The sequence below is a fragment of the Otolemur garnettii genome, unplaced genomic scaffold (genome assembly GCF_000181295.1).
Source record: "Otolemur garnettii isolate 467f Iridium unplaced genomic scaffold, OtoGar3 scaffold00027, whole genome shotgun sequence".
Taxonomy (NCBI): domain Eukaryota; kingdom Metazoa; phylum Chordata; class Mammalia; order Primates; family Galagidae; genus Otolemur; species Otolemur garnettii.
Window position 1 is genome coordinate 14,143,028 of NW_003852422.1, and position 25,231 is coordinate 14,168,258.

The window sequence follows — 25,231 nt, forward strand, 5'->3', positions numbered from 1 at the left end:
GCCCCTTAAATACACAGCAAGCGTGTGAACTGATTTCTAAAGCAGTGTTTACCTTCTAAAGCAGTGTTATTTCAGTTCTAGGAAATAGAATAAAGTTATTATAAACACACACTAACTTGTACCACATTTAACTTAGGACTTCGTTGCTTTTGCCAAGGTTATCAATGACCTGCTCTTTCTTGACCCACAGCGGTATGTCACAGGTGATCACTCCCTTCGCTTGGACACACTTTTCTTCATGTCTTCAGGACATGTGTTCCCTTGACCCCCTCCTGTCTCCCTGATCCTCCATGCTTATTATTGCAGTAGTTTCTCAATTGGTCTTTCTGTTTCTATTCTTATTTTCTTATGTTTTGTTTTATTTTTCCTCCAGCACAGCCTACAGAGTAACTATTTGATAATGAAAGCCCAGTTGTGTACACGTCTGTTAACATCCTCCAGTCATTCCCACTTTACTCAGAGTATAAATCAAAGTCCTTACAGTCACCTTGTATGGTCTTACGGATCTGGCCCCTTTGTTACGTGTCTAATCTTATCTCCTGAGAGTTCCCTCCTCTGTTAAGCCTTATAAATTCTCTTACTCTTCTTGAAACACAGCATAGTACCACCTAGGGCCTTTGCAATGGCTGTCTTTTGCCTAGAACACTTTCCTCAATAGATCCATGCCCATCTTTTCTCTCCAGAGCTGCCATATATACTTCTTACCAAAAGTCATTTATAGGACACTTTCTAGGGTTGTGCACTGTTAATTTGCCTGACTCTCTGCTGTGTCTCTGCTCACTTTAAGTCTTTGCATAAATGTCCCTTTTCTGTGAGGCCAATCACCCAATTTAAATTTGAAGTAATGTTGGCTCTCCTAATTTCTCTTATTCTGTTTTGTTCCTCTCCCATCACAGTTTTCACCTTCTAATATAATACTTTGTTGACATAATTTGCTGTTGTGATTTTCCTTAGTAAAATGTAAGATCCATGAGAACAGAAATTTTGGGTTATTTAGTTTATTTATATGACCTAAAACTATACTTGGCACATAGTTGACAATAATTACTATATTTGCTGGAAAAGTAATTTAAGATATATTGTGTTTTTAAGCATGTTCAGAATAGAGAAGGATAATTAAATCAACAAGTTTTAAAATTAATGCATTTCATTACATATGTATTTACTAGGGTGTTAAAGCTTCAATTTTTAAAAAGTGTTATCTTTCAAATGAATATATGCATATGTACTTTATGTCACAGAAAGCATCAATAGCTTACATTCAGAAACTTGGGACCTTACCACAAGAACAAGGAGTTTCAAGTGATAACAATCATTCAGCAACTATGTTTGACAAAGCTTTTTTCAAGTTTAATTAGCATTTATAATCTTTGAGAAGCAATTAAAAATCCCTGCATGTTATTTATTGATTGACAAATAATATCATAGCTTGCTTTATTGATGTTTATGGTACACTATGATAAAATATGTGTATTCAAGTGCAAATATTGATCAAATCATTAATATCATTCATCATAGATTTAAGTTACAACAGTTTTTAAGTGGCTAAGTAGTAGAAATGATAAATTTATAATAAATTTTTTAGAGTTTTGGCCAGGGCTGGGCTCGAATCTGCCACCCCCAGTATATGGGGCTGGCACCCTACTCCTTGAGCCACAGGTGCCACCCAACCTGGTACCTTTTTGGTTAAATGATGGCATAACCCGTGTTTATATGTAAATAAGAGAATAAGAGGACTTTTTCTTTTAATAAAAGGAAAGAGCTTTTATCAAAGGATTTGAAGCATTACCTATAAATAGTATGTGCAAAACAGTCCTTATTAGCATTTTATATATATTAACAGCACCCATGAAAATGATTTGGAGAAAAGAGTTGGGTTACCTTCTTCACAGTTATGATGCCAACTTGGAAATTGGGATCTGTGCTGATGTCAAAGGTGTCTGCACCATCTCCATCCACAATAGTGTATTTCATCTCTGCGTTGATTCCTTCATCCAAGTCCTTGGCAAACACTCTCCCCACAGTGGAGCTAATTGGAGCTGATTCCAACACACTCATCTGATAATGTTCTATGAAAAAAGCAAGAACATTCTTGATAATCTGTTACTATAAAAAAAAGCCTCATCATTATTACATCATATCAGGCCTGTTGTGCAAAGCATCTTTTTTCTTGGTTCAAAGATTAAAACTAGAATTTTAGACATGAAAATTGAGATCCCGAGAGGCTGAGCCAGCGATCATACAGATCATAGCCTGTACTGGATGTTTAATGAGGAAGAGTCAAAATGGCTCAGCCATATCCTGACAACAGGACAGGATGAAATAAAACTATTTCTTATCTTAGTGAATCTACCTTCAGAATGGTGGGAAATACCTTGCTTTCCAATCTTTTGGTACTTTGTAATGAACTGAAATACTTCCTCAAATGCAAATTCTAGCTGAGTAAGACAGAAAACGCATTTATTCTGTTTTACATTTCAAATGCACACTTTACCTGCATGGCCGGGCCAGTGTGCTGCATGTCCTGCTCTACGACCTTTCCCCTGCTCAGCAGTGGTGGAGAGCAGTGGTCTACAGAGTAACAGCCACTCAGAGAGCAAGCCCCACAGCTCCACGTGTTGTCCGTCTGGGTCCTTGGACCTCAGATTGCCCATTGGCTGTCTTGTCATGGACAGATCCCTGAGGCTTCTTGTTCTCTTGTTCCCAGCATAAAATACCAAAAAAGTGTTCACATGGGTAAGAAATTCAGAGTTGGTAATATTGTCCTTTTTGACTCAATATCCTGAATTTACAGTTAAATTTAGTTCATTTTTAACTCCATAAAGTTGTATCTTTGCCAACTTAACCTTTTCTAGGGCTTAACTTTTTGACATTCTTTGTTACTTTGTTAATCATGATGTGACTGAGTAAATAACAAATAACAATCACATAATCTCATTTTCGGCATGTAGGAGATCTCTTTTATTCTGATATGCTTTGTAAACTATGGGAAAGCCTGGGGTGTGAAGGCTCGAGTTTCACAAAGATTCAGGGAGGCTGACAGCACCCAGCCAGCTCACAGTACCCTGTCTTGCACAGGAGAAGAAACGATGCCTGTTCTTTACAAATACTAGCGAGGAAGTCTTTAATTGTCTGCACTGTGTTGGCAGGTAGTTCGATTTCATGATCTCTTTCCATTCACTTCCAAAGTTGTTGATGGATTGCACTTTGTTATTTTAGAACTTTTGGTAAAAACAAACAAGACTACCTACAACTTTCCCCACCTCAGGAAAGCTACATTATATGTTTAAATACACACATACAAATATGAATTATATTAGAAATAATAGCTTGAGCTCTTGATATTCCATTTTATTGCATTAAATTAAAGATAACTGAGGTAAAATAGTATCATTTTTTTCAACATGTCATAATCAGTTATGGTAGGTGATATTTCTGAAAAAGCAAAATGGAATTGCTTCCATGAGGAATCAGGTGATTAATAAGGCAAAAAAGTATATCTAAGATAGGTTTAGGGAATGTTGAGATCATCTAAATTTAGTTTTAGTAAATAGATTGGGAAATATTTAATGGTGCGATAAAGCAAATTTTTAAAGTCCAAAAATAATGACCATTTTAGAGGAAGCAGAGATAATGTGTGAAGAATGCTTAGAGACAAAGGGATTTAGATTACTTTATACATTTCCATTGTGTCTTCCATGAAACATAATCCATACTTTCAAAAACTCTATCCTAGATTCTCCATTATTACTGCATTTTGAAAAAACAACTCAAAATGCGTGCTTCAGAATGGTGTTACAATATTGGTTTGAGGGGCAAGAGGAAAACCCTGGTTATCCTTGTATTGCGTTCTGCTGTTGTGAAGCTGCCACACTTGTGGTGAAGTGACTCCCCCTCAATATTTACAAATCCCTGTAACCCCTAGTATCAGCAAAGCAACAAAAAGTCCATTCACATGGCATTTCCAAACCATTCCATGGTGCTCTCATGGTCTGTATTGTAGAAACAATGAACTTAGTTACCTACTTACTTGGTCTCTTTGTGAAATACTCCTCTGGCATCCTTTCCCTTTTCTACCATGGTTGATGGGGACCTTGTGTATACCAGTTGCATGTGAATAGTTGAGCTTTCTTTCTGTGTTTACATTGATAACAATGAAAGGTTGACTTGGTCTGGCTAATTTAAAATGCAGCTATTCAGCTGTTAGTCTGGCTTGACTCTGTTACTAGTTTAGTTTTTTTTAAGACCTCATTTCCCTGGTTAAATCTTTCACTTGGAATTGTGCCTCCTGTTCTCATTTCTCCAGCTACTCCCTTCAGGCGTCTGCTGCTTGAATGCACGTCTCCATTCCCAGGCTCCGTTCCACAGTCAAAGCTCTATATTTCCACCTTCCTTAAGGACATTTCTACCTGGTTGTCCTGCTGTCACTTCATATTCAAATCTGAATTTGTCTTCCTCCTTCGCTGCCACTAGTTCCATTATGTATCCTCTATTTCTGTTAGTAGCACAGTCCTTTTCCCTGTCACTCACACTTAAAACGTCATTATCTTTGACTCCACCCTCTCTGCCTCAGTTCTCTTGACAAATCAGAAGGCAGAAGCCCATGTCTTCTTCCTATGTGTCCCACTGTAGTCCTGCCATGTGTCGTTAAGTCTTTATCAGTTCAAATCTGGATCACTATAAATGCCTCCTAACAGACTCCTTGCTTTTGGGCTCCCTGCCCTGGCCAGCCCATCCTGTACACGGCTGCCAAATTAGCCTTTCTTTCTGTCTCTCTCTTGCTCAAAAACTTTTCTATGGCTCCCAATAGAAATATTACATACAACATATTTGCAAGAGCAGACCTTGATTTAAGGGTCTTTGGACATAAAATGACATCAGCAATTTTATTTCCAGTCCTTAATAGATCTATATCTTTCTCACATGCAGGATTCTACTCAAATGAGCTCTAAGACAGCAGAGATTTTATTTGTTCTGTGTGCTGCTCTGTGTCCCATACCAAGAATGGTGCCTAGAACAATTGTTTTTCAAATGAACGAATGGCTTCCCCCTTTTGGAATGTTTTCCTTTCTGCTTGCATAAATCCTTTATACTTGTCCAATCCCCTGTTGAGTTCTCATTCTTCTGTGCCCTTCATTCTTTTGGCTTATTGTAAGGGCATCATTTTTTGCTATCCAAGAGGTACGTGAGTGCTGCTTATTGGTTAACTTTTCCTGTGTGTAGAATGTGCCCTCCACAAATGGATTTTAAGCTTCACAGGGACAGGGACTGGGTTTGGAGTATCTTGAGCCCCTCATGCCCAGAGCCCTGTGCTTGGGTGCCTCTTGTGAACTGATTAAGTTGGTCATATGGGTGGATGTGCTGTTGACAGCTTTGGCTGAGTTTCAGCACATGCGTGCTCAGGAGGGCAATGTCATCCCCTGGGGAGATGGGCAAAAATAAATTGTTTGAGGGGAAGTGTGGTGAAAAACATCTCAAGTATTACAACAGTTCCTGGCCCACCAAAGTTCAAATTTACCCAGCTAATCTTATTCCTTAGAATTTTATTTTATGTGGAGTGTGGCAATCAGAAAAAAAAGTCTAAGAAGGCTTCATAGGGAGGAGATAATGATTTTTTATTACTATAGGAAGCGGGGACCCAGAAAGGAAACGGTTACGTGAGAATTCCATTATGAACGTAGAAAAGAAATCCACGAATAATGGAGTTTACTGAGGAAGCTCAGACTGGCCTTTCTCTTGCACCTCTGTAACAGGTGCCTCCCTCTGGTCTGAGCTCTGTGCTGGCCTTGGTTAGGTACTCACTCTGAGGAAAGCGGGGTGGGTTGTCATTGACGTCCGAGAGGGTGATGTTGACCGTTGTGGTCCCTGCTAATCCTCCAAGCTGCCCTCCCATGTCCTTGGCTTGAATGATCACTTCATAGTATTCTTTTGCTTCTCTGTCCATGTTCATGAGTGCTGTCCTAATTACACCTGCAGGATAGGAACGACTTTGTTTTTAAAAACAAAACTGTAGATCTAGTTTTTAAAAGACTTTTTTTTGTTTCTCCCTCATGTACTGTTAATGTTTAGAATTGAGATGCAAGTCACCGTGGTTTTTAAAAAGAAAATTTTTAAAAGTTACTGTGTTTTATTACACTTAAGATTAAAGAAACCAAAATTTGCTGTTCTCCTCCAGAAGCATTACGGAAAGTGGACAGGAGGTGGCAGCAGTGGTTCTCTGACAGACCTGGGGAACTGCAGTCCAAGGTGAGTTCAGATTGCTATGTCTCACCAAAGAAAACTGGGGCTTTGGATCCAGAAAAGAAAGCCTCAGATGTCTACAAATGTGTGAATTTAAGAATTCTCCTAGAGTTCTTCATCCCCTAGAGCCCTTATAGTGTGAATGACTCTTTTTGCTAGCTCACTCCTGTTCTGCTTTGTCTGGCCTCCCCAGTACCCATAAGCAGGATTGGAATTCTGATTGGATTTTCCTTTTGTTAGATATTCATTCTGTTTTGTTATGTTCTCCTGTTTACCTCTGTGCTTTGCTGAATTCCGTGAGCTAGGACATAAAAGATGCTCTTCGAGCTGTTTCTATTTTACCGTGCATAAGAAATGCACATCCCCAGACGGTAGCAGCATTGCAGTGCGATGACATGATTTCATTTAAGGAGAGGGATCGAAATCAAAATCCACTAAAATGTATTGCTGTTCCTGCCAAGGATGTGAAGAATTTTTTATCTCCCTTTTAACCCTTCAACTTAGAAACGTTGGCTTCTATACATTCTAGGCAAAGATTAAAGGCTTAACTTACTGCAGGTTTACATGACCCTTGGATAAACAGACCTATTGCATGACAAGGGAAGGGACTGGGAACAGTGTGGCCACAGTTTAGTCCTGAAATGCATTTATTGTATAGTAGTATTAACATTCTCAAGTGAAATATGTAGCATTTTCCTTTTTTTACATGCCCCCTTGGGCACAGCAATAACTATCTTTTCATGTATTTTTGACCTTAACACTACAGATGCCCCCTGGGAGCTGTCAAAATCATGTTAAGATGCTTCTTAGGATATAAAGGACACATGACCTTCTCTCAGTCTGTATTTTTCTTCCCTTTGGGCAACTCTTCCTTTTTCCTTCCCCCATTAGCAGAACTGTTAAAGTCACTGCCTTATAGAAGTCTGTGACTGCAATCATTTTCTTTCCTCCTGCTAATTTATACTCCCTCACTTACTACTTTTATGATACAATTTTCTGAATGTCTCGTTCCCCTTAGGACTTCTGGGAGAAAAAATTCTGTCAAGTTGCTAATAATAGAACTGTGGTTTTTCTTTTTTCAAATAAAGAGGTGACTTTGAATGTTCATCATTAACTTCACTCTATGGCTGTATGTTTCAAGTTCCTTGTTAATTACTCTTAGGTCCTCTGTTTTATATAAGATGGGAGTAAAAATACTTCTCAGATATTTTGCTAGTTCATAAGATTATTTGGAGGCTCAAATATGGTAATGTTCATGAAAGGATTTTACAAGGGTGAAAGCCTGGCACAAGTGCAAGATAACGATATAATAATTATTTGGCCCAACTCAAGTGTATTATAGGGAACCCTTCACAGATTGAAACATAAATTCTGTAGTCAAAGCTCTTGGGTAAAATGGAAACAAAAAAACCAGACAAAACCCTAAACTTCTGTTAGTTTGCCTTCCCTGCCACATTGCTTCTGCCCCATTCAGTTTTCTCTACTGTCATTGCTCCTTCCCCATTCAGTTTTCTCTGCTGTCTTCCCAGTTGAAGCTTCCCAGCAGAGACCTACCTTTTTGGGGGTCACATCCCTTTGCTCTTTCCTCCTTCATCAACACCTCTTTGCCTAGTAACCATTCCTTCTGGCTTTGTTCTCTGCTTGTTGCAGAGTGGTTCAGTGGAAAGAACATCAGAGCACATGTCAAGGGGTCAGTCTCCACCAGACAAACTTTCTTAGCTCTCAGTTTCTCTGTTAGCAGTGATGGACTTTCCCCTATGGCCCTTCTAGTTTCATAATCAATTATTCTGGTTCTCTGGTGAGCCCAGGTGAATGTATCTTCCCTCTCAAGTCTTCTTGGAGTTCAAAAAGACTTTAGTCCCTGGGAATAAATATAATCATAGGATTTTTGGAAGGCTAATGAGAAGCTATTTTTTGGATAGTCAGGTCCTATACACTGGACATGGACATAGCACTGGTCTTACCCAGGGCAGTGCTAGTTTGCTCTCTTAATTCTACAGCTCTTAACAATCTTCTTTAGTTAATATACACCCTGGAGAGTCCTTGAGAGTTGGGTCAGTTATAACAGCAGCCATAAATTGTTAGGGTATAAAACAAACACCCCTACTCAACCCCTTGCACCAGATACCTGATTTGGAGTCCACAGAAAAGTATGGCTGGCCCTGGAGAATGCTGTACACGACCCGAGCACTGTTGCCGTAGGTTGGATCATCAGCATCTGTGGCTGTCACCTGGATAACAGAGGTACCTGAGGAAGAGAAGTGGCAGGAACCTGTTTAGGTCCAGTGGCTACAGGCTGGATGCATCCTGACTGGGCAGTAGTAGAGCGTTTGCAAGCATCCTGTTTGCTTCCTCGTCCCCTTTCTAGGTCCAGTTTCCATAGTTCCCATCTTGTACCCATTTAGTGGGGGTAAGAGTTATTTGAGTTTGAATTCCTAATAACCTGTAAGGACAACACAGCCTGTGGGCTCTTCATTGTTCTTTTGATAATACGAAACTACTTCTTCCTTATGAAGCAAATATTATCCCTCTATTTTTCTGTCTACTTAATCTTTTGTTTTTAAAGAATCAGAGTTTAAAAACAGTTAATATCCTTTTAATTATTATTTACTGTGGCTCATCTAATGTCTGCCATTTTGGTTCAGTTTTACAATTTGTAAGCCATATCTCACATCCTCCCCTTCTTTGTATATGTGCATGCATGCACGTGCGTGTGTGTGTATGCAAGATTGAGAGAGAGAAAGACTTTTCTGTAGAGCAACTACTGTTGGTGAAAATGAGTGAATCACCTCCTTACCCACTGGTGACATTTCGGGCACAGTGGCAACATAAGGTCCGTCCAGGAACTTGGGCTCATTATCATTGATGTCTTGGATTTTGATGATGAATTCTGACTCTGGCTCCATCGGCCTGCCTGTTCGCCTGTCTAGGGCTTGAGCCCGTAACGTATACTGGGCTCTCTCCTCTCGATCGAGCCTCTGAATGGCGTGGATGTCTCCAGTGGTGTCGTCAATGGTAAATACGATGCCTGCACCCTCTCCTGAGAGGATGTATTTGATGGATCCGTCTCCTCTGTCCATATCTGAATGAAGCTGGGGAGGAAAAAACACCAACTTTTCATTATGGATACAATGAAAGAAGTTGGAAATAAATGGATTTTCAGTTTTGTACAAACTTAAGACCTTCCCTCACACAGGAAGATTTTTTTTTTTTCACTCAGTATTTAAGACATCTGTCTACAAAGAGCTGGTATGCATTGAACATGATCATATCAAGGAACAAATGTAGGTTTATGAATAAGTAAAGTTTTTCCACATGACATTCAGTATCTTCTATTATTTTTTAAAATTCTTCTAAGAAGTATAGAAAACAGGAACTCTGGAAAGTACAGATTCTCCAAAGTGAGAATAAGAGCAAGTCTCACAGGAAGGAACATTGCCTTTCCATTTAAGAAAAAATAATAAAATGGCAAGCCTAAATATTGTTAAAAATTGCTATAAATTAATTTTTGTAGTATCAAAAATATTTATGATGATTCATGTTGGCTGGAAAGCTGATGAAGTGATTCATCAGTAGGTTAAGGCCCCTGTGGTGGGAATAGTACATGACCTCTGACTCTTAGAATTCTCTGATTCTGTGACCCCAGTTCTTCAGTTTCATTCTGGGGGAATATGTTTCCTTATGTTTCAAGTGCCAGTGGAATTTAACTGCTGGTTATTATTCTTTATATCAATATTTCTCTCCTTTAGGTAGGACCATTTCTGGATATGTAATTTGAGTCACTTAAATCTGTGTGTGGAAGGTGTGTTGGGGACATTCTTTTATCTGCCCAGCCACTATACTTTCTGCCAGGTTGCTTTATAATAACTCTCATGAGGAGTCCAGGAGTCCTATTTTTTATCTCAGGCCTAGAACATTTCTGTATAGTATCTTGTTGTAGACAATGTGTGTGAGTGGCAAGAACTCTGGAAATTTGTGCTGTCCTATAGGTATGGTTTCTTTGGCTCTTTCTAAAGGGGGCAACATAAATGAATTAAATTTAGTCAGCCACCACTAAATCTCTTGTTGCCTGGATTGTTAGCACTTTCACAGTTCAGCAATGGCATGAGATTAGTTTATAAAACAGATGACCAGTTTTAGGTTTAAAGTGGTAAGGACAAAATATCTGGCCTGAACATGGTCTATTTCGGTTATAAATTGAGGCCCTTGCCAAATTATTTTATGTTTGGAACTGTTAATTTCCTCACATTATAACGTGGAGAAGAACACTAATAATTACTCTGAAGGGTTGCTGGGATCGTTAGAGATTAATGTACATAAAGCACAGTATTTTCCCATAATAGGAATGCTGTCACTGGGGCCTATTACAGTGATGCCATACATGCATAGAGAAAGGGCATTAACACACTCAGCTCTTCTCTCCTCCCCTCAAACCTCCAGGACTGCAGCAGAGAAGGCAAAAACAACCTGTTGGCTTTTTTGTTATGCATAGTCCAACAGTAGAAGCTGCAGAAGACTGCCTGAAGCATATCTGGGACAGTAACTCTGAGAGTAAATGGCAGGGACACCCATGAGACACCTGAAAATGGATTCACAACATTTTCCGACAGGGCTGGGTTTGGAGGTTGTGGCTGGCTGTGAGCTGATCTCCCATTGACTCATGGCCAAATCATGTAGGCAACGATTTTGCTGCCTGGAGGAACTCAGCTGTGTCTTATCTAGAGAAGGGAAATAAGAGAATAAAATTGACTGAAAAAATAGCTGTGGATTTTATTTTCCGCTTAAAGTATTCTATTTAGAATATGATTTTCTCACATTTCCTCATTCCATATACAGTACTATCATTCTTTTTCTTTCTTCTTTTTTTTTTTTCCCTACAGGCCAAATCTTCTATTTATGAAGATAAAAAAAGTAGAGATGTCCAGCTCTTATTGTGTAGAATAGAAAGCCATTTCATATTATTGGGATGTGGGTACAGAAAAATGAAAATTCATTCCGTTTGGAACTGTGTTCCCAGGCAAAGGAACAGAATCAGGAAGAGAAGGACAAGGATCTCAGGATGTGTTTTAATGTAAAAATATATGTGAATATATGTGCCTGTTTGTTTACATATAATATGTATGTATGCAATTTTGAGGCATGTGGCATAGGACTTAGAATGAAATAGGTTCATTTAGGGCCTGACAGTTTGGGGGGAGAGTAGAAGCTGACATAAAGGATTACCCAGGACTAGTTTGAGGTACTCTATTTGTCATCTAAAAACCTAAGTACTTGTGATCATCACAGGCCAAGTGTAAGTGCTCAGGAGAGTGCTTAGTAAGCACAGAAGCTCAACTCTGCTGCTGGAGGGGACAGCCAGGCTCATCAGGGTGGTCACATGGGGTGACAGCTGTCACATGGGGTCTGGCCTAAAGCTCCTATTTGTTAACTTTGTTAACAAGGGATCACATTTGATAACAGGGGTCACATGGGGTGATGGCTGTCACATGGTCTGGCCTAAAGCTCCTTTTTGTTAACTTTGCTTTTATATGTGTTGGGAACTCCTAGACTGTGCGTTCCTTGAAGGCAGGGACTGTGAGACCATCATATTAGTGTGGATCCTGACGTAGTATATGCTCATTGAAATTTTACTGGGAGAAGAGTTTGGGTAGGGCTAAAGAGTTTTTGTGGAACTGTGCTACATTCCTTTTAAAAGGACTAGCAAGCACCTTTTGGGTAGCTTCTGAGCACACATTTATACATGTGTGGGTGCAGGAAGGGCAGAAGGAGGAACAGCCTCAGGGAAGCGGGGAGCTGTCTGCTACGAAGGGGTCGGATCTGCCTATGCAGAACTGATTTCCAAGGAATATAATTGTATCAGTTCAAGATCTGGTCAGGGAATAAAAGCAACAGAGAGAAATTAATATGGAGGACTAAGAGGCATAAGAGAAATGCTCAGCTCTCAGAAAGAATGACTTTAGGGAAAGTAGCCAGTGCCCCTCTGGATGGGGCAACAGAGGGCAGAGGTTGGGGCTCTGGGCATGTGAATGGTTGGAAGGTGTCTCTAAGGCTGGATATGAGGCATCGAAGGAGGGAGTGTTGCTCCTGGGATTGGGGCCTCAGGAGCTCCAAGGAGGAGCCCTTGTTTCCCTGTCCTGACACCTGGGACTCACACCTCGGAGAAGGGGATGCTGCTCAGTGACACTGATATGTGTGAAGGGGTGTAATAAGGCTGGGAGGTAAAAGGAATGAGTATCTTCTCCCTCCTCCTATCTCCTGGTCTAATTCTAGTACATTTTATGGGCAGAATCTAATCAGAGCTGAGTCAGTTGGAAAAGGAGAAGTCGTGGCTTGGAGAGTTCCAGCCCTAGCACCACAAAGCAGAGAGCATGGAAAGGTGAGTAAAGAACTAAGACACTAACTTAATAACCCACGCAGCAATGCACATTTAATATTCTGCTTTACCAGCCATAGAACACACATTTAGTTTTGAAAATTGCAAAGAAGAGACATTAACAGCTTTTCTCCAAGTCATTCAGCAAATTGGCAGTGTAATAAAAATGTGCTTTATATTTATCCATATTTAATTCAACTAACACTGACTGAGCACCAGCTATTTGGGGGAAGGTAAGGAGCTTAGGAGTGGAGTCGACAGCACACAGTTATGTACATCATGGGAAAACTTTTTTTCCCCAAAAAGATCTTAGATGTAGTAAGACAGGTGAATATCGCACTTATCCTGATAATTCTTTAGTCTTTAATATCATCCCATCATTTACTACCAGAGGAAAAATCTGGAGAATCGGAAAAATCTTAGTTGATTCAGGATTTTGAAAACAAGGCTCATTTTTCTCCTTTTATCTTCTTTCACAGTTCCTTGAATAGTACCAGGAACACAGTAAGTGCTTATAATTTGTGGTTAGACAGTTTCCATGTACTTGTTAACCTCGGTTTGACTTGCCTGTGGATTCGTGCACAAGCACAAGCTCTCTGCATCCCCCTCTTTGCATATGTCAATATAATCTAGCTTTAACATGACACTGCCTTGTCCCTGGAAAGCCCAGTGTGGATTTTATAAGGCCACACCAATTACAGCTGATAATTGTTGCCATACTCCTTTCTGAAATAAGCAAATACTCAGGCAGGCTCTCTAAACAGATATCTTCCAGAGCTCAAGGTGACAGGCAGAATGGCCCCTGGGGTAAAAAGAATGAAAGGTAGATGAATTCTCTTTCAAAAGACAGTACAGGGGAAAAGTGCCTAGGTAAGTGAATATGTAAGTACTTTCTTATGTGGAGGTAACAAATCACTGCAGGGTCAAACCCTTCCCTGGCGTCTGGTGTGTTGACTGGATCAGATGTCGGTTGAGTTGCTCAGGTGTCCTGAGTCCTGGGTTGGGGTAATTAGGAGAAGATGAACACTAAATGTGAATACTAGAAGATGCTACACAGCTCAGTACTCCCACACGTCAGAAGGAAGAGATCAGGATGTAGTCAGGGTGATGGATACTTCTATCTGAGATTTACCTGTTACCTATGGTCCAATTTTGGGCAATGACTCTTTGAGCCTGGTTCCCTGGTAATTAGACTACACTCACAGAATTATCATAGTGATTACATTCTAACACTTATGTGAATATGACTGACACGTAGTACAGTGACAGTCCAATAAAACCCTATCTTTCTGCATTACTGTGTGGCCAGTTCTCTGCCAGCTACTCAGTGTCCTGGAGGGGGGGGAAGGGTGCAAATGAGTTTGGGATGGGGTTTCTCTGTTTCTACCCTTGGGAGGAGGGAGGTGAGCTCTACATGTACAGTGTACATGCACACAAAGCAATTAGTGAATACACACATACTCTTTCCTTAAACTTATGTCATCAGTAGCCATGTATATCTACTTGGGAGAAATGTTTACAAATATGGAGAAACTAGAGGCTTTGAAATTCTGAGAAGATGGAAGATGTGTTCATGGTAGGAGTGGCTTTTAGCTGGAATCCTGAGAAATTTGAATGTGGTTTAAGAGCACATGTCCTGGGCAGGGCAGCAGCATGGGCACCTGTCTGGATAGGGGCAAATGTGGTATAGGTGTCAGGGCCAGTAAGGAGTCTCAGCTTGATTGGGATGAGAACCTGATTTGAGAAATTGTGAGACAGGTTGGATGAGGGAGGAGGAAGTCCTTGAACTCTATGCTAGGAGCTCTGATAGGCACTTAAGAGCTACAGTGCCTTCTTAATCAGAGGAAAGGGTGTTTCGAGGAGATAAATGTCTGGTGCCTGGAGGAGTGATGGGAAGACCTCTCCACAGGGTAATAGGCAGCTCTGGCCCAGTTAATATAACCATGGAGAACAGAGGATCACAGAATGATGGTTCCTGGAGAGGAAAAGGTGAGTCTGGAAGAAACTGGCACGGAAATATTGACAGACATGGTGGCTGATTATACACGAAGCATACAGGAGATAAAGAAAGGGTAAGTCACAGAAAATTCACAGGTTGTGAGGTCAAGGAATCTGCAGCTGCATTAGGTATGCATTGCTGAGCTGCTACATCCCATAATGAACTCCTTGTATTGTTACTATTACCACTCCCAGTATGCTACTACTCCTGTTACTACTATTTACTACTGCAGGGTAATAATGGTTAAAGTCTTAATCAGGAACCTTGCAAAGTGCTTTACAAGGCTTATGAACCCTTACTACACTATGAGGTGTTTATTACTTATTCACTGATTGTCATTTTGAGCACCTTCTATGACAGGTGCTGTGTTAGGTCTTGGGGATGAAATGGAAGCAAGGTCCTTGCTCTCATTGGGTCTCTAATCTAGTCAGGGGCTTCAGATAATAAACATGTAAATAAAAAGAAATCAAATATTGTGGGTTGTGATTAGAGCTGTGAAAGAATAATGTGGTGAAAACCTAAGAGACGGGTGTCCCTTAGACGATGGCCTAGGAAGGCTTAGGTTAGGACTGAGCCCTAAATTGTAAAGAGGAGTTGACCAAGAAAGAAGCCAAGGGAAGCATGTTTCCTTAGGGGGGCACTTGGAGGTGACACTTGGCCATGTCCCTGGAACACAAAAGTGCTGGAGAGGGTAGTGTGGGACATGGATGGGCACCAGGAGGCAGGGATGACCTTGTAAGCTGCAGGGAGGCATTTTGGGGGCTTGAGACACAGAGGGAAGATGTTGAAGAGACTTGTATAGAGGAGTGACATTGTCTGATGTAGAAAGATCATGGCAGAGAATACATTGGAAGGAAGTGGAGGGTGGGGTGGGAAGCCTAGTTGGGAGGCTATGTATTTGCCCAGGTGAAGATATACTAGTGATAAAGGACTTTGTTTTGGCCTGGACAAACAGAATTTGCAGATAGAGAGAACATGAAGGCAGGGTAAGGAAAGAATGACCCCCAGGTCTCTGCTTTTGAGAATTCTAGGTGAAGGCAGTGCTAAGATAGGGAAGACCCAGGGATACCAGGTTTGGGAGGAAAAAACAAAAGTTCCTCATGAGACGTGCTACATTTGAACAGCGTAAGAGTCAAAAACATGTTGATGTCACATATGCAGTAGGCTTTATAATCCTGGAGGCTTAGATGAGTGGTCTCAGCTAGAGATGGAGGTTTCACATTTCTTGGTATAAAGATGGTGTTTAAAACCACAGGGGGAGGTTCACCCAGGGAATAAGTGAGGGTGGAGAAGGAGCCAGAATGAGGGTGGTGAGCTCCTAATACCTGGGGCCAGCTGCAGGGAGTTGGGGAAGAAAGGAGGAGAAGCAGGGATTGTGATGGTTGTGATGCTGAGAGAGGAGAGCAACTCAAGCAGAGGGATGGGGAAGCAGTGGCCAGAGCTGTCACTAGAAGTATCATACGACAAGGCCATTGTGTTGGATAGTAGACGGGTTCACTCTGAGGAGCAGTGAAGACACAGCTTCATTGCAATAGTGGGGACAAAAGGCAGACAACTGGGTTAAGAGGTGAGTGGGCATTGAGGGACCAGCTTAAAAAGTAGCAGTTCTCTTATTCCCTCCACTCAACACAGCCTGTTGGGTCTTGGCACCCTGTTGAAAGTCATTCTGGAACCAACTGGCAGGGCTGGACTTTGAACCCACATGTGTATCAATGTAAAACCCATGCTCTCAGCCTCCGCACTAAACAAGTATTTAGGTTATCATTGAATGAATTATTTATTTTCTAATTAGTTCTTTGTCTCCCATTCTCTTACTTGGTTGCTTCTCCCAAATGGTCTCTGATTAACATCCAAATAAAGTAAACATAGGAGAAAGCCAGGATTAAAAATGAAATGACGACAGATTAAGTCAAGGGAACTTGGGTATAAAGTTTATAAATATATTCATTGATTGTCTCCAACTACCCTAAAGCTCATGCTAGGATCTTCTGAAATGAAAAATGTTTTATCCTTTTTTTTTTTTTCATTAAATTTGGGCCCCCGGCAATACCTGTGGAAAGTTGAAAAAAAAAAAATGGCAAAGAAATCTGTACTCCCCCGCCTTTGCATTTCTCAGCTTCTTGCTTCCCCATCCTGTCATCCCCAGGAGACTGCTGCTACTCTTTTGGGACTTGAATGGCTTTTGCAGGATTGGAATCTGTTCCTCCAAATCCCAATTCCCAGTTTTTCCTACTCAGAACAGAGACATGGAGAAGGAGAGAAATATTTTCTTTCCTACTGATATCTGACAAAGCAAAAGTCATATTTTAGCTAGATGTCAAGTAATGTACTACTTGTTCAGATTTTTCTCAGGCCTCAGACATAGGCTAGGTGGGTATTTATAGTCAATCCATATTCACATCCACCTTCAATATCCGATACCCTGACGCCAAGTAGGTCCCCTACTTGGCATCTCTTACCTTGCCAACATACAAAGGGTCGGTCCCAGTGTATTCTTCCAGAACGAAAAACTGGTTCCAAACCCAGCTCCTCTTGGTTCGCTGATGTGACTGTGGCTTGTCTGATAGGAGGGCTTCTAATTCGCCTGGTGGTGTTGGGGTGCCCGATAGAACGATGGTTGTTAGGTCCATCAGTCCCCAGAAATACAAGGACATGCCAAGTCCAAGCCAGCTCTTTGCATTGCTCATTCTACCAGAAGTCCACATGGGATTGCCAGGTTTTCAGAAGGTATAGGATGATTAGCTACTGAAACTTGAGTATTTTCCAAATTAAAAAAATAGACCACAGAGTTTATTGGACACTTATCCTTCCCAAATGAGATCCTGGTTCAAGTCAGTCTGCTTGAAGTTGACTTCCTGTCAAGTTAAGGAAAACACAGTGTGATAATGTCAAATTCTTCCCTGCAGGGTGGCTGCAGGTTTTCAAGAATGTCAGCAAATATTCAGTTTTCTACTCAATGAATTAAAGACTTGGTCATAACAGGTTATTTCTATGGAAATGTTTGAGTAATAAATAATGTTTTGATAAAAAGAAGAGAACATATCTTACTATAATCAAGCCCAAACCTTTGGATATGGATTCAGTGGGAATAAAATTGGTGAATAAATATCTTCTCAATGGTAACTTAGCTGGAGGGTTATGCTGTATTATTGATTAGCTTGAATTAATAGTGTGCTGTTTGAAATATTTATGATCAGACAGCCTCCCAAACTCTTAAAAATAGTATTCATTTCCAAAATTTACAGCTAACACTAATATTTCCATTACATTAGCCCAATAGCTTTTCTTAGCTTATTAAAAAAAGTAGCAAAATCAAATAACTTTTTTTTGGTTGCTATCCACAATTATCTTGTGCCTACTGCTGATAACGCTAGAAACCTTGGACTTCATTTATAAGCAACATGGATCACTTCTGACTTTAATCATTCTCTGAGTTCATGGTGGAATTCAGGTCTCACACTCTATTGCTTTGGTTCTGAAGAGCTGATAGGCACTCTTTGCTCTCTGATAATGTGCCCTTTCTAGGATTTGAATCATCAGTTAATCATATTCTTCACAACAGACTTTTAAAGTGCAACTAGGCACATGATGCTGTGAGCAAGCCAAGAGTGTCTAGCTAACACATTTCCTTTCTTGGCCTGAGAAAGTCATTTACGCAAAGGGATGTTGACTTCTACCCTGGGGACACATTTTCATTAGTCAAACTCCTTTTGTTGCTATGAGGTCAGATTTAGCTGGTGACCTCATGCCTGGACTATGACCTCATCAACCTTTTCTTCCCTTACTTGGCTTGGTTTAATGAGATGGCATTAATACTTAAGTCACTTTGTCAAAACAACCAAAGTGTCTTCTGTGGGCTTAATATTCACACTGTTACTTTGAAGAATACTGTCATCTTCTCAGAATAAATGTGTGTGTCTGGAGAGTGCAGATCTGTGCTTCATTAGTACAAGTGGCTTAAAGTGAATTCATTGGTACTAACTCAGTCGCCACCTTCTACCTGTCACCATCAGAACTGATTTGCACTTCCTCTTCCTCTCAAATACTGACTATTGAAATTTATGGAAGAATTTTTTAAAATCTTATAATAATTTCATATAATATGTAATTTCATTTCTGTTTAGGAAATCACTTCAGTGAGAATTGATAAAAAGGAAGAACCTTAGGGCAACTATAGACCATCTATAGCAGACGGGGAGGCTGTGTTTCTTACAAGATCCTGCTGTAAAGGCAGATTGATTGTTGAGAAGCAGCAGGCCAGGCGCACCTGAGTGAGGGTGATGTGCTTGCTAAAACAGAACAGTGCTGTTTAAAGGTGGGGTACTAAGTATTAGCTGCTCCCTTTCTCTTTGAACCAATGGCAGAAACCCTACTCATGTTTCTCTGATCCTTGTGTTAGGGGAGATGTTCTGGAAGAAGGAGTCTTAACCCAGGAAATGAGTTGATGAAAAAGACTGATGAGAAAAGCCATGCTATTTTAGGACCTGGAAAGTGGACTGAAGGGCACTGCCAAATAAAGCCACTGCCGGAATGCTGTGACTGGCAAACTACAAAGGGACTCTTCCACATATTATAAGATACAAACATATCTTTAGTTTCTCAAAGAGCACCAGACTAAGGGACAGTTTGATTTCTGGTTCCATCTTCATTACCTCTGACTGGTTCTATGAACTTTAGTTCCCTCCTCTGTTAAGCAGGGATAATAATTCTTCTCCCACCTGCCTCACTGGGCTGTGAGGGTATAATGCAGGCTCTGTAAATGACCACGGTACCAACCAACATTTTAACAGCCACATAAATTACCTGCATCGTGTGTAAAAATGATGGAGCTGAACCTGGGAACCTATATTTATCTCAGGGCACATTTGGGACCAAACTCTGAAAGGGCTTATAATGTCTGTCATTTCTCTGATCTTTACATTTGTGGTAAGTAGCAGATTCTGGCTCCAGCCTACTTCTCTAGTAACCAGACATTGTTTTTCTATCTGAGGAAATTTCAGGAAGCATTATTAGAAAACAATAGAGAAAATTCTTTTGTAAATTGCACTTAGCAGTGATAGAACTCAATACATACATACATATTCTGTTTAATGTATTTTTGCCTTAATGTCTATGTTTAATGCATTCTGCCTAAGCACACTTATCAATTATTTTCTGTGGATAGTTTCACAGCTTGCTTTGGATCTAAGGGTACATGTGCATGTGTGTGTCAGGTGTGCAAATGTCCCCTATCCTTCCTGATTCCCCTGACTAGATTTTATGTACAGAATTAAATTTGAGGGGATTTGGAGTTCAAGTAGTGCCCTGTATATTCTCCTGTGTCTTAAAAAGTAGGCTTGCATTCTTACCAATTAAAATCCCTTATCTTTACCTCTAGGCATGATCTGAGGAACTCTAGGAAAAAAGCATTCATTGGAAACTTTGTGATGAATATTTTGTAGGTAATTCCCTTGCCTCGGCTTTTATCTCCCTCTCTTGCCCACTTTGGCCTCCTATGCACTTGTGCAAAGTTCTCATTTTCTTCCCTTTCACTTCACACATACAAAGGTGGCTTTGGGGTCTTGAGGTCCTGTGGAGCCCCTTGTGATCCTGTAAAAGCTGCCAGTCCCCTCTCAGATTCCCCTTACAAACCTCAAGTTACAGAGATAGCAGTGCCCATAAACGTTATAAGACTGTCTTAAATAACTTGATAGTGCCAATTGATAGAAAGCATTTTATTTCTGCTTACTTAGGGCAGAATGTATGAAAAACACTCCCAACCTAACTTTTTAGAAGGTAAAATCTGGGTTATACAGTAGTAGTAGTATTCTTTTTAATTAGAGCTGTTTTATATAAAACAGTTCCATCAAAAATACTAACCAGTTAGCAATAATTATAAAATAGTTCTCATATTCATATTTTTTTGACCTACAGAATATAAATAGCCATCATGTGTTTGGGGATGGGCTAATCTAATTGCTGTTGTCCTTATAAAAGAAGATATTGATATATGTATATTTGTATATATAGATCTGCTTTGGAAGACTACATATGCCACATGAAGAATACATTAGTAGAAATTGACTTCTGTGTTAAATGAGTCTTTTAAAAGTCTCCCCCCATCCTCCCTATAGAAAGCAAACAGCTTGGTAATGAAAACAGTAGGAAGAAATTAAAGTTGTACATAAAGTGTGCTCTCAGTGAATTGTTTATTTTGTTACTTAAATTCGTGTGATATTCAAAATGTAGGGAGGAGGGATGGTTACTGCTTTCTCCTTGAAATGAACTGGGCTTTTATGATCTTCCTCTGATTTCTTTCCTCACCATTCCAATTTTCCTGAGTTTTTCCTGGTTAATAGAAGTACTACTATTCAGCAAAGCTCAAACGATACCTCTGCAGAAGCAGTAGTCCACTCTGCTCGTGACTCCCCATATGAAGAGGGGGTGTTTTAAGGTTCTGATGTGGCTTAATGCCTTTAGAGAGGTAAATGTAGACAGTGGTGTCATGGTTCTAAGCAGCTAAACTTCTTAAGCTATCACTTTTTGTTATAATAAGAGCCTCAAAAATGCACTTAAAAGAAAAAGAGCCTTCATGGAGATCTTAGATATTACAATGAAACATGACAGTGCACCATAAGGCACGTCAATATTAAATCAGAATACGACTCAGGGTCATAGCATTTTCAACCTCCCAGTCAAGGCTCTCTCTTGAGAAGTACAAACAAACCCATTTTATGTAGGATTCAAAATCCTCTAGTTTAGAGCACAGAATCCCCAGAAAATGAACAGCATAGGTAGTCATGGGTATAAGTTAGAGTGAAAAGTTCAGATGATGATCATATATTTCAATATGCATAGTTCACAAATAACAATATCCCCATTGTGGAATTCCATAAAGAATATATTTTCAGTGTCCCTGCAAATAATATTTCAACATTTCTAGATCTGTTTGAATATGTCTGTGCTGCTGACCAAAATCCATCACTGGGGATCTGTTTGGGAAATCATGCATATAGAATGGTTTTATATACTACTAGGTGAGAGGATCTCTGACTGGGAGTCATTTTCATTTACTACAAAGTAGTTTTACTACATCATAGTTTCCTACTGGGCAGGCACAAGGTTGAGTGGAAGCTCCATCACTCTTTTATGGCCATTGGAGCATCAGCCTATCCAAAGGCACTCATCTATGGAGGCAGCCACCATTTGGCAGAACCAGGGGAGGTAACTTGGGCACTGGATTACCTCAATTTTGAGTTGTGTTCTCACTTCAATTCCCCTACTTCAAGCCTCATCTGACTCACAACACTCCTCCCTCCCAACTCAACATTTTTGAAATGGGGTATATCTTAATATCAAGGTTAATATCAAGGTGTGCTTATTTAACATGCTTATAGAGTGCTTCCCTCACCCCTCAAAGGAGCTGTTAATAAATTGATAGTGTATTCTGCTGAGGAATTATTATTTTTTAATTGAACAGAAGAAGAAAAACAAAGATTACTTAATTGCCATTGAGATTTCTTAGAAAAGGTGGTCATCATTCTTGCTTATTCTAATTTTGGTTATTTTTCTATGAATTCTTCCTCCACCAACTTCTTCAAAAACTGTGGGAATCCTGAGCTTAAAAGATTTGGCTCCTAGTATTGTTCACCCAAGCTGTTGTCAGTTCTCTGCAATCTTCCCTTACCACCACTCCTCTCCCTTTCCTTCCCGCAGCCAAACTGGTCCATAGGAGGGAGTGATGTTTTTATATATGGGACTGTGAAGTTCACAAATGGAACCGTGGGGTGGATGTGGGTGAAGGAAAGGCGTAGGGTGGCTCAGTTGATGTTTAGGAACAACATCTAGTTTTATATAAGGATAGGGATGTGTGTGTGTATGTGTGGGTGAGAGGAGTTGAGCAAAAGAGTGGTAGAAAGCTTGAATTATGTAATTAAGAGCTGGCTTTGAAAAATCTGGTCAGACCCATAATAAAAACTGCGGTATGTCACCTGTATATACCCTGACTCTCTAGCTATCAATTCCACAGCTCAGGTCATAAATAAAGGCATTTCCATTTTAGAAATCCTTTCTCTAGAATTCATGCCCAATTCCTCTTTGCTTTTCATTCTCATTAGAGTCAGTTTTTGCTGCTGAGGGTATCTTGTCATTCCTCCCCTAGCCTCTGTGGCGGGCAAATAGATTCTAGCTGATCCTTTCACCCATACTTAGTATCTAGTAAATGTTTTAGTCCTCAAGGAGGCAGGAAGTTTTCGACCTACTTTACCTTTCCTCCAGTTTTCACTTTTAATCAAGCTAATGAAACTATAGCCCAGTCCATGGGCAATTTCTCTGACTACAGTTAGACAAGAATGATCAATTTTGATTTTTGAGAGTTATTCCACATGCTCACTAATTCCTCATTTTACAAGACATTTATAATTGAATTAAATGCATGCTTATTCATTAAGAAAAGCATGTATGTAAAATATTAATTCTTTGGCTGACCTCCTTCTTCGATAAGAAGTTGTGAATAATTGCTGCTTAGTGTTTTCTCTTATGACTTTGTCCTTATACAGAATTTTAGGAAAGTAGGACAATCCTGTAAATAAAGGTTTTGATTTGTTTTGTTTTTGAGGTAGTCTCACTCTGTCACCCAGGCTAGAGTGCAGTGCTGTCGCCATAGCTCACTATAACTTTAAACTCCTAGGATCAAGTGATCCTCCTGCCTCAATCTTCTAGGTAGCTAGGACTATAGGTGCATACCACTATGCCTGGCTACTTTTCCTATTTTTTGTAGACTTGGGGTCTCACTCTTGCTCAGGCCTGTCCCAAACTCCTGGCCTCAGCTATTTTTCCACTGTGGCCTCCTAGAATGCTAGGATTATGGAAGTGAACCACTACTCCCAGCCAACTATAGGTTTTTGAGCATGCCAAAGTAACATTGGTCAAATCTGTAGTTAACAGTGATCATGGAGATGAGGTGAAAGCACAGTTGAGAGTCCAGGGAAAATTGCTAAGGAGAATTTCAAATAAGGACTCAGTGGAGGCAGAGATTGGCCAAATGTCTGAAACAGTGAGGAGGCAGAGTCTCTAACATTTGGAAACTGTCTATGAAGAAAAGGGGATATGAGAAAAGAGGAAACAACCAGGACTTGAACTTCATTGCTTGGGCTATGGCAGGAATTTGGGAGGAGGCCCTGTGTAGAGGCTACGTGATAAATTTTGTTTCAGATTTAGGGATTAAAAAATTCACCATTTCACATCTGATTATTTAAAGAGGCAAGAATTTTTTCTTTTTAATCCAAAACTTCAAAGCAGCTTTGGGCATAAAAAATGTGAGCTTCTCTCCCCGTATACTGAATCTCACCTGTCCCTGAGGCTTGGCTCTGACCTGATGCTATATATGCTGCCAGTGGCTCCTCTGCAGCTAACTTGGTAAAATTTATCTTGAACATTAGAGAATTTTTTACTTGTTCCTTCCTTCCTAATCTTTCTCCTTTTACACAGTCCTCACTTGCACACAAGAATAATGGGTGTTTTATCTTTTACTCTTGTAATGTGAAAGAAGGGACACAAAGAAGACAATGGGGTGATCAGTGTAAGAAAATGAAAAGTTGCCTACTAACTCCCCCCAAAACCCTCATTGGTGTTTATTATTTATCTTGTTGCAAGAAAAGAAAAACATGTCTTCTAATACATGCTTTAAAAAATAATCTCTCTGGTGGAGCGTGTGCATAATTTGGAATTAGGACATCTTATTTTAAGACCAATTCCAATTCTGCCATGCAGCATGTGACACTGGACAATTTGCTTTAAACATGAGGATAATAATCTGTAAAGGGTTGTCACAGATTATCATGACCTAATGATTTAGATAAATAACTTTTTTTTTTTTTACTTCCTATGTGTTTTCCTTTCATTTATCTTCTCAAAGCAGTTTGTGCATTTCCTGTCCTGGCATTTCATCATTCTGTATTATAGTTATTTTGTCTGTCTTTCTCCCTTATTGTAAGCTTTTCAAAGGCACAAATACTTTGTTTTACCTTTGATATCTACTGTAGTGTTTGGCACATACTAGATGCTTGTAAGTATTAAGTACCAATGTATTTTTAAACTGTAAAAATGTATTCAACAGTTTGATGTTATTCTTTCTGCCTTCAAGCTTTTAATTTGATTTAATTAGTATTTTTCCTTATTTTAATATCTGTTCCTAGGTGAACATATCAAGAGGCATAGATAAAGTATAGTCAACAAAAGTAAAAATGAAAATCAGTGAGTTTTTACAAAAGATATTTTTGTTTTTAAGCAGAAAATATAATAAACTCTGCAGTGTCAGAAGTGTTCCAGAACATGGCATCATTTGTAAAACTAAAGAATCATTTGTAGAAATGCTTAGAAATCTTGTAAGGAAATTGGGATTTAAAAAAATTAAGTGGCTTAAAATTATGTGATTTTTCTTAGTTATGTAATTGAAGGGATGTGAGGATCAGATCATCTTGGCTTACATTTTTGCCTTCTGGATTTGGGGAGTTGGATTTCATATAAGATGTTTTTTCTCGGCTCGGTACCTGTGGCTCAAGTGGCTAAGGTGCCAGCCACACACACCTAAGGTGGCGGGTTCGAATCCAGCCTGGGCCTGCCAAACAACAATGATGGCT

General features: G+C 39.9%; 1 protein-coding gene across 2 annotated transcripts in view; it reads right to left on the reverse strand.

Annotated features, from left to right (window-relative positions):
* The window catches only part of CDH20 (cadherin 20), a 202,102-nt gene that overhangs the window by 29,060 nt on the left and 147,811 nt on the right, over nucleotides 1-25,231 (reverse strand). For both annotated transcript variants that reach the window (XM_012804285.1, XM_003788420.2), the window contains exons 2-6: nucleotides 17,072-17,467; nucleotides 9,038-9,332; nucleotides 8,369-8,488; nucleotides 5,803-5,970; nucleotides 1,882-2,069 (exon numbers count right to left, since the gene is read on the reverse strand). In XM_012804285.1, coding sequence (XP_012659739.1) covers nucleotides 1,882-2,069; nucleotides 5,803-5,970; nucleotides 8,369-8,488; nucleotides 9,038-9,332; nucleotides 17,072-17,317 — 1,017 coding nt within the window. In that variant the 5' untranslated portion in view covers nucleotides 17,318-17,467. The remainder of the gene's footprint in view (nucleotides 1-1,881; nucleotides 2,070-5,802; nucleotides 5,971-8,368; nucleotides 8,489-9,037; nucleotides 9,333-17,071; nucleotides 17,468-25,231) is intronic.